The 10,412-nt window shown below is 46.6% G+C and overlaps 1 protein-coding gene across 1 annotated transcript in view; it reads left to right on the forward strand.

Annotated features, from left to right (window-relative positions):
* Positions 1-4,368, forward strand: part of gnao1a (guanine nucleotide binding protein (G protein), alpha activating activity polypeptide O, a) — a 64,865-nt gene extending 60,497 nt beyond the window's left edge. Inside the window, exons 7-8 of the mRNA XM_067234040.1 lie at positions 2,041-2,194; positions 3,154-4,368. Coding sequence (XP_067090141.1) covers positions 2,041-2,194; positions 3,154-3,341 — 342 coding nt within the window. The 3' untranslated portion in view covers positions 3,342-4,368. The remainder of the gene's footprint in view (positions 1-2,040; positions 2,195-3,153) is intronic.
* Positions 4,369-10,412: the final 6,044 nt, after the last annotated feature.

Below are 10,412 nucleotides of genomic sequence, written 5' to 3' on the forward strand. Positions count from 1 at the left end.
CGTCTCAAGCACTTCTGGTCTCTTTAGAGCAGAGTTATGGACAGGGAATAGCCTGTGTGAATTTTACAAAGGGCTTTGTGTGTGTGTTTGTGTGTGTTTGTGTGTGTTTGTGTGTGTTTGTGTCTTTGGCCTTAAACCTGTCTGTCTGACAGACAGACAATAATAACACTGGTTGATAGGCAATAACAGGAGCAGTCATGGAGGACACTGGTTAATGAAGTTTATTACCCAGGCAGTCAGACTGAGGTGATTGAGGCTGAAGCCAAGGTAAAAGGATTTGCCGTGTGTCTGGTGTAGAACTACTGAGGCGCTAGTGACTGAGGGAGACAGATGAAAACAGCAGCAAGTCTGTTGACCCTGACACACAGATGTGAGAAGGAGGAGGAGGAAGTTGCTCTCACCTCCTTGGGCAGCCGAGAACGTCGCTTTCAGAACAGATACTGCAGACATGAAGGATGTAACAATAGCATCTAGAACTGGGGAATCCAGACAGGCCCATTGCTGCAGTATACAGGCCTAGAGCATGTGTGTTCTAGAATGCTGCGAACGTGTGTGTTCTGGAATGCTGCGAACGTGTGTGTTCTAGAGTTCTGCGAACGTGTGTGTTCTAGAATGCTGCAAACTTGTTTGTTCCAGGATGCTGCAAACGTGGGTTCTAGAATGTTGTGTGTTCTAGAATGCTGCGAACGTGTGTGTTCTGGAATGCTGCGAACGTGTGTGTTCTAGAGTGCTGCGAACGTGTGTGTTCTAGAATACTCCAAACTTGTTTGTTCCAGGATGCTGCAAACGTGTGTTCTAGAATGTTGTGTGTTCTAGAATGCTGCGAACATGTGTGTTCTAGAATGCTGCGAATGTGTGTGTTCTAGAATGTTGTGTGTTCTAGAATGCTCCTCAGACTCAAGCCTAACCTGTAGGTCAGAGAACCTCATCAGCAAAGCTCCTGGTGACTCCCATTATGCACTTCAGCTTTTTTGCTCTTTTTAAAAGGCTGTGTCTTGATCTGCTTCAAGTGTACAGAACCTCTTAGAGAAACCAACCTGCCTGCCACTAATCCTACCTTAGCTAAAAGATAAGATTATCAAAACTTCAGGAATCCCCAGGCGGGGAAATATATTTCTTTCAGCAGCAGAAAGACAAGCAAAATATAGAGAGAATGCAGTAATGAAAAACATTATAAATAATACTAACTATATAAATACAATGGACAAATAATAAGCTACATAAACATATAAACAATGAATGGTGTTAGTCACCAGCTCAGCCTACCAAAGACACCAACACATTAACCCCTACAACTCAACCTTACCCAGAACCTTGCCCTCCAACCCTACCGTAACCCCTTAGCCCCTGTCCAGCTGTCCATGTCCTGGTTGGAGAAGCTGTATGATATTTCACTGCTGTAATGAATGCTATTTTGCTCCCTTTCTCCTCTCCCCTCCTCTTCTTTCCTCCTCTCTTCTCTCCTCTCTTCTGCTGTCCTCTTCTCTACTCTCCTCTCCCCTGCTCTCTTATTTATTGAAAGGTGTATTTTTTATTAAGAACATCCTAATAAAGCACCACATGAAAACACGCATTGGATTCTTTCTACTGGATTCTGGAGTTTTGACTTGTTTTTTTTTCCTCTGTCCATTTGACTCTTGTGATGTCGGTTGGGACTGAGACAAACCCTCACACACCGTCACCGTCTCTCACACACACGTCACACCGGACTAAGAATATCATGCTCTTATTTACACAGAAGCCCAGATAACAGACACCCCGCCATCTCTCCCTGCCAACGCACACCGCCTCACACTGCTCCGATTGGTGGTTAATCAGTCACATGGTTGATCTTCTCTCCTGTTCTGTCCTATTAGGGTGCTTCATGGGGCTCCTCCTTCCTGTCCAGGCTGACTGGGACTCTGCTACTTCTGCCAGGGTTATACTGCTTTGACTCTAACCTGTCCTCTTCTCTCTCTCTCTCCCTCCATTCTCTCGCTGTCCTCCCTGTCCTCCTTCTTCTCCTCTTTCCCCTCCTCTTCCTCATCTTCCCCTCTGCAGAATCGCATGCACGAGTCTCTAATGCTGTTTGATTCCATCTGTAACAACAAGTTCTTCATTGACACCTCCATCATCCTCTTCCTCAACAAGAAGGACTTGTTCGCTGAGAAGATCAAGAAGTCTGCTTTGAGTATCTGTTTCCCCGAATACACAGGTAAGAAGCCCAGCCCAGTTCACACCACAGCACTCCATTACAGATGCCAGACCCCACCATCAACCTGCTGGAGGAACCAAAGGGAGAGAGAGCCAGTCAGGCAGACATACAGACAGAGATGGAGACACAAATAGATAGACAGATAGACAGAGATAGAGACAGGTGAATAAACAGAGAGAGACAGATAGACAGAGTTAAAGTCAGGCAGACGTAGAGAGAGGCAGCCAGAGAGACAGGGGGTAGTCAGAGATTAAGAGACAGGTGGATAAACAGACAGAGAGACAGAAAGATGGGCAGAGACAGAGCAAGAGGCAGAGAGGGGAGTTCGGCGTGTGTCTCTTCTCCTGGGTTCTGTACTGAGGTGTTCAGCTACAGCTTGGCCAGCAGAGGCAGCCACGCTTCATCAGCCAGAGGAAGGAAGAGACTGTCTCCCTCCGTCTGCACGCTACACACTCCCCACACACGGTACACCACACACACACACCACATGCTGTACACTACACACCACATACTGTATACCACACACACACCACATTTACATTTAGCAGACACTCTTATCCAGAGCGACTTACAGTAAGTACAGGGACATTCCTCCGAGGCGAGTAGGGTGAAGTGCCTTGCCCAAGGACACAACGTCATTTTTGGCACAGCCAGGAATCGAAGCTTCTGATTAGTTGCCCGATTCCCTAACCACTCACCCATCAGACTCCCTGACACGCTCACCACACACCACACCACACACACATACTACACACTCACACATACACACACACCACACATACATACTACACACACACACACCACATATACCACACACACCAAACCATAAGGGCCAGAAGGACACAGCAGAAAGAAACAGTTATGACTAGACTGACACAAGTCGCACAATAATCGTCTGCCCCCCCCTCCCTCTTCCCCCTGCTCCACCTCCCTCTCCTGCCCCCCTCCCTCCCCCTCAGGTCCTAACACCTACGAGGACGCTGCTGCCTACATCCAAGCACAGTTCGAGAGCAAGAACCGCTCGCCCAACAAGGAGATCTACTGTCACCTGACCTGCGCCACCGACACAGGAAACATCCAGGTGGTGTTCGACGCCGTCACTGACATCATCATCGCCAACAACCTGAGAGGGTGTGGCTTGTACTGAGCGCGATCAGTCCCACCCGTGCCCCCCCTCGCAACCCCCCACCCTCCTCTGGAAATGATCCTAATTGAAATGCAACTTGGTAAATATTAATAATGATAATTTTAAAATAGGCATACGTATATATAAATAAATATATATATATAATGTTTTTAGTTTGTCTTCAAAGAGCTGCCGACAGAACTGATCTCCTAAAGAAGCCCGGCCTTTATCAAGGTTCTAGATCAAACCCTCTCCAACTGTGTCTTTCTGTTTATAACAAAACAACCCTCACCTGTTTTACAAATATGTTTATTTTGTTGTTTTTTTCATGTTTTATTGTTTGATCATGTGTATATTTATGACATGTGTATCTGCCTATACTGGGCAAAGCTGTGCACAAAAGCCTGGCCAGGCCAGAGCAGACAAGACCTGTCTAGACCATGTCAGGCCAGACTAGACCAGGCCAGGCCAGGTCAGATGAAATCACCACAGCCAGGCCAGCCTGCCTGTCTGTAACAATGCTGTACGGATGTAGAAACACATCTAGTTTTAACGCGGTCTCACCTCAGTCAGACCAGCTAGCACACACTGGCACACTATCATCAGTCCAGTCTCTCATCCACTCTCATCCTTGTCCTCTGAGAATGGGGCTCTCATCCCTCCATTTGTTTAGTTCAGCTGTTCGACCTCAAGAAGATCAGAGGCATCCTTTCACTCTCCACACCCTACTTCCTGTTTCTCTTAACAGCCTTGCCATTGGCTACGTGCACAGTGGGCCACGTCAAGTGAGCCAAGCCTCTGAACCTATCAGGTTGTGTGATAAATGTCATATCAGTGCCACAAGTCCAGATGCCTGGCAGGTTAGGGCCTAGATCTAGAATCACCTAACCACTAACCCATTCACGTAAAGATCCTCGCGTAAATTTCTTTTTATTAATCGTTGATTAATTTATTAATGTATTTATTGATTGTCTATCCCACACACCTCTGCACTCACCACACACTTCTCACATTTCCCCCTCTCATCCCTCTCTTCCTCCATCTCCGTCCATCCCCATGTACCCCTCCATGGTGTCCTTCTCAGGGCCCTGCTCCTCCCTCATCCCCATCCTCACCCAGCCTGTCCTCCTCCCCCTCCTCACAAGAACAGCATGAGATATTCAGCCTTTGTATATAGAGACAGTTAAACACTTCACATAGACACTGTTGAAAAAAATGTAACAAAATAGAAAAAAAAATAGAAAAATAGAAAAAGCCGGCCATAGAAGAGAATGTCTCCACCTAGTGTAGCGTGGTGACGGTGGGGATGATGGGGGGGGGGTGTAAAATCAGCCAATCCCTGCTGGTGAAGTGGTCCTACTGGGTTACAGGTCACCAAACTTGTGTCAGGGTTGGGTTCTGTAGACACGCAGGTTCTAGAATCTTTACACATAAAACTATAAAGAAATGGGGGGGGGGGGGTAAAACTATAAAAAAGTGACAATAATAAATTACGATGATAAGAATTACAATGCCGATGATGATAATGATGAGGATTGTGTAATATTATTAAAGTATATTTCTCGTGCTTTGTAGCTATACAGAACATTTGTTTCTCTCCCCTTTTTTAAAAAAGAGATGTTTTGCAAGGGTTTCCATGGTGCAGTGGGAACTGTTCTTACTGACTAACCCATGATCTAGATGTTCTATGACTGTAGCCATGTTCTTTTTGCCTGTTCTCCCTGCATTCCTGTGTCCTTAGCCTGACTTATAATGACATAATTATATGATATCTATTTTTATTATTTTGGAAGAACCACTTTGTTGCCCATCCCGCCTCTGTAGGGGGTACAGGGGCAGGGCCTCACACTGTACAGAGTCCTTCCTGCCTCTGTAGGGGGTACAGGGGCAGGGCCTCACACTGTACAGAGTCCTTCATCACTCTCTCTTTCTCTCTCTCTCCCTCTCTCTCTTTCTGTCCCTCTCTCTTTTTCTATCTCACATCTCTCTGTCTCTCTCTCCTTTCTCTCCTCTCTCTTTCTCTTAGTTTGCACACCTTCCAGGTCTGCATTGAAAAGCACAGCTGTCTCACTCCCCACACGTACAATGTTACTCTCCTCCTCTATCGATCTGCCTTCTCTCACTTTTCTACCTTTGAAAACAAGTGACGCTGCGTGTTATGACGAGATGACGCCCAGCTTCGACATTCTTCTCACCTACATGTTCTCTCCTTCGCTCTCCCCCTCCCTCTCCCGGGGTTTTACGTTTCTTTCTGTTCTCCTCTCATAGTGAATGCTTTTCTGTGCTGCTTTCTGCTCCCTCCTCTTTAGTGAATGGTTGTTATCTCATGTGGGATGTTCGTGCTGGAAATACCAATCGAATGTAGTGTTTACATTAAAAGCCACAGTTTTCATGACTTCATCTGGATTCTGCTTGTCTCTCGTTCTTGTAGAGCTGAACTTCGACTCAGATCAGACTCAAGAGATTTTCAGATTTTTTTTTATTTGACCCGGTAAAAAGCCCCTGTTCCCTTTCCTGGCTCGCTGGTGTGCCTGCTGCACACCTGGGCAGAGAAGACTCACCTCTAACCCCAATGTGTGGTCAACACGAGACCCCTGACAACCCACCATCATTCAGAAGGCATCCTAAAACCAACCCAACATTAGCAATAGCCTGAGTTGTGGGAGTCAACAAGGAGAATAGAGGAGGAAATTAGAAGAGATGGGAAGAGAAAGGATGAGAGAGAGAGAGAGAGAGAGAGAGAGGGAGAGAGAGAGGGAGAGAGAGAGAGAGGGGGGGAGATAGGGTCGAGGGGGAAAGATAGAAAGAGAGCGAGAAAGAGAGAGAGAGAGCACCCTGTCTTAACCCTTGTGCTGCTTTCGGGTCACATGACCCAAAGGTTCATAACAAACCATCGTTGTGTTTAACCAATTTTACCCAATACAAAAACAAATGAAAATTATTTTCTTTTAGCCTTCGCAATGTGGGGGTCTGAGACAGCCCAACAGTTAAAAGAAAATGCTTCACTTTGTTTTTGTATGCGGTAAAGTTGTCGCAATACGACGGTGGGTCCCAATGACTGATGGGTCAGAATGACCCGAAAAATTTAAATCCATGAGAAGACTATGAAACCATTAGTTCCGTTCGGAAGCATACAGTTGTCCCAGCTGTGGAGCTCAGGCTCTGATTGGACAGCTGCTGAAACTGCAGTCAGGACATTTCTCTCAGAGAGGAAGAGAGAGAGAGAGAGAGAGGGGGGGGGGGGGAGAGATGGACAGGGAGGACAGGATGGAAAACTTACACAGAGTTATTGAGAAGCTGATTGATCGACCGAGAGTTGGATTAGACTGACAATTGGCAGCTGACTTTCAAACCGACTCTCACAATTGTATTCGGAAAACCATATCATGACCAGAGGGCCACAAGGCAAGAGGACAAACTGATTAAAAAAAACATGAAGTCAATGATTTCAAACCCAGCTTTCCAGTCTGTAGTGTCTAGTGTTGTCAGTTCTCTAAATAGTGGGTTTCTAGGACAGCTATCAGTCTTCCTGTCTCTCACTCTCTCAGAGAACAGTCACACACAGGAGGAGAACCTCCCGACATCAATGGACAGCTTCACCGATAGTCCGCTTGCCATCTCTCCATCCCCTCTGAGACTTGAAAGAGAGGGAGTGAGAGAGGGGGGTGGATAGAGATGGGTGGTGAGAGAGGCGACGAGGTGGGGAGGGAGGGAGGGAGGGAGGGAGGGAGGGAGGGAGGGAGGGAGGGAGGGAGGGAGGGAGGGAGGGAGGGAGGGAGGGAGGGACAAGTGGACACTTCGCAAGGGGAGGATCCCAGCGCAGGTAGGTCTAAAAGCCCAGTGAGTGATGGATCAACAGCACCGCCTGCTGGCAGAGGAAAGAACAGCACCATCTCTTCGTCACATTGTAGTGTGATTGAAGCCTACAGCTCCTGTCTGGTGTTGGGTCTGTGTTAGACAGAACCACCAGCACTAACCTTGAAACGTTCCCTGAAAAGCGTGCACACACACAAACAAACAACACACATACAAACAGGGCACACACATAACCATCACACACCAACAAGATATTTATAGCACTCCAGCACACCCTGTCTGTTGCTAGGAGACCGACTGGAGTAGAATTCTAAGGCAAGTGCATGTGCCCCATTCTAGATGTGTGTGTTCCATATAGTCTCCACACCTGGTGTGTGTTAGTGTGTGTTTGTGTCTTCTAACTCATAAATGTCTTGGGTGGTGTACAGCCTGAGAGCAGTTGGATGGCTGTATGGTCTGTGTGTGTGTGTGTGTGTGTGTGTGCTCATTTATCTGCCTTGTGTTTCCCCCAGTCTGTAGTACCTATTTCTCTCAAGCATGTGGTTGCATTAGGCCTAAGACAAAAATGCACAAATACACTCCACTGGTACACACACAAGCACAGAATTCTTGTACAAATACAATTCAGGTATGTGTGCATACACACACGTGCATTGTCCTAAGGCCAGTGACAGAGTACAGGAAGTGCTGAGCATGATGTTGGCTCCAGGAAGGTCGGGGCCCAGGAGGGTGTGGTCGCTATGGTAACGGTAGGTGAATCTTAAGAATCTTGAGTTTACTACTTCCTTTGTGGTTTCATTACGGAGGAGACGGGTGTGAGCTGCTCTCACGGTTTCGAGAGAAAGGGATGCGTTGAAATGTCATATCCTGTTCCCGCTAAACTACGCCAAAACATCAAACATTGCGCCAAGAAGAATTAGGGTGAAATATTTCGACTTTGATTCAGGCACAGCTTTGTGGTTCCAAACCACTTTCACAAGAAAGTGCGTGCGAGAAATTACTGAGATGAATGTTGGGTGGAGAAAAAGATTATCTGCATGAAAGTGTCCATCCGCCAGAGGGAACTAAATTACGGCAGGCTGTATTGAGTGTAAACGTATGTGTGCCTTTTACCGTGCAAGTTTGTAAGTGTGCCAATACGTGTGTCAGTTTATTGTGTTATTTTTTGCTCTCACGCGGAGGATCCCGACAGACAGGCAGACTGCCACCGTCCCGTCGTGTCCCGCCGTCTGACCTCGTCCCGAGACACACCTTAATCTAGACCAGGGGCTCTCCTAGTGGCACCGTTCCAGCTGCAGTTAACGGCGAGTACTCCCGTTCGGTTTTTGTGCTGTGCGTGAGAGCCGAGGAAGCCAGATAGCCAAGGAGATTCGGTAACATAATTTATCACGGCCGGCGCTTGTGCCGCGTGATTCCCAGCCTCTGACGTGGGTGCTATGCTCGGTTTGATCACTTCTGATGCCCACTCTAAATTCAGACACACACACACACACACACACATAGGCCTACACTCAAAACAACATTTATCCAGTGTGCCAGCTATAGAAAGTTGGTAGGCCACTGATCCCTCATACACAATAGTCAAGTCAAAATACGAATTTCACATTTCATGAGTAACTAAATAAAGTTGTGAAGACTTTTTTTTTTTAAAGGCTAATGTTTTCGTCCTCATCTGACCTGCGCTGTAGAACAGCGTAACTGGACCAAGCCTGCTCTACTTGCAAACCAGCCGCTTGTAGTGCCACAACAGCGTCCCAGATGTGGATCACTCACGCCTGAATAATTCATCTCATTGCACGCCTGTCAGAGGCGTCCTTTCAACGCAGCATGCGTCTTTTTCGTACACCGAGAAAAGTGATTGAGAGATTTTCCGTTGTGCTTCAGAGGTGCACGGTAGCACTGTTGGGTGTGTTTACAGCAGGTTGCTCTTGGAGGTTCCTGCAGAGGCGGCAAGAAGTGTTCAGACACGCAGGGCAGAGACAGGCTGCTTTGAGAGTTGCCAATCCCCAGACTCCCGAAACCATCTCAATCATTAAGCAGATGTCATCTGATCATCATAGATAACAGAAGAAAGACACACAAACACGTATATATTTCTCACACACACAGACACAGGCTACATCTACACATGCGGAAATGTCTTAAGTCAGCTCTCATGGTTGTCTTCGGTTGATTCTCTTTAATATTTCATACCAGTCAACAATCAGTCTGTTGAAGAGTTGGGAGACTGATGTGACAGCCCACAGGGTCTAGAGCAGATGAGAACTGTCTAGAGAAACAGCAGTGACCTGGAAAGTAGGTTTCATTAGACATGAAAACAGCCAATCTGGTCGCCCCCCCCACACACACACACTTTAATCAATAAAATTATATTTAACAGCCGTATCCTCAGTTGTTTAAAAAAGCTGTCCCGTCCACATTTGAAAACAAACCTATTCCGTGGCAGTGACTGAGCTGACATCATCAGAGAAGAGTGACCTCTAGACCTTAGAGACCTTCTAGAACCCACGTCTCCTGCACGCGTACCAAAACCTTTAAAGCAAGAGTTTGGTATCAAGAGAGAGAAGGGTGTTTGAAGAGTATAAGAGATTTGCACAGACACACAAAAACACACTCTCATCAGAAATACAAATGCATGAAAACATATAAACAGTCTCCATCCATCCAAGCATTCCGACTCATACGGATCACTCACACGAACACACATGCATAGTGCACACACACCTCGCCAATTCTCGGAGTCATCTGCCAGAACAGATCATGCCCAGTGACCACAGAATATCTTATTAATTAATGTGTGTTAGGTGGTGGTGCTATGAAGGCTCCGTTCGTCTTCTCTTTCTCTCCACTAATATCTCTCTCAATGTATATCCTTCCTCATCCTTGTTTTATGTTCTGAACTGTATGTTACCTATGTGTATAAATGCATGTGCATGCGTCTTATGTAGAGATTAAAAAGACTTCGTACAGTCCTGTGGTAGATTATCAAACCAAGTAAATTGTTTTATTTACTAAGAGAAACGCCCCAGTGTGTGATTAGTGGGTGGAATTATGTCTTTCTGCATCTCAGGCGTGTTATTATACGCCTACCTGCCATTGCATACCCACGCTCATACCGCGGGTACGTAGGAGTGCCAAGAACAATTGGGAGTTTGGGTCATGGAATAGGGTGGAAGTGTGCATGTGGATCTGTTTCTCTCTAGTATGCCCCACTATCCATAAGTCTATTAAAGCTATGTTAAGTTGAGACGCCTGCGCACTTGGTCCCTATAGTGA

Source organism: Osmerus mordax, chromosome 4 (assembly GCF_038355195.1).
Source record: "Osmerus mordax isolate fOsmMor3 chromosome 4, fOsmMor3.pri, whole genome shotgun sequence".
In the NCBI taxonomy this organism is placed as follows: Eukaryota; Metazoa; Chordata; class Actinopteri; order Osmeriformes; family Osmeridae; genus Osmerus; species Osmerus mordax.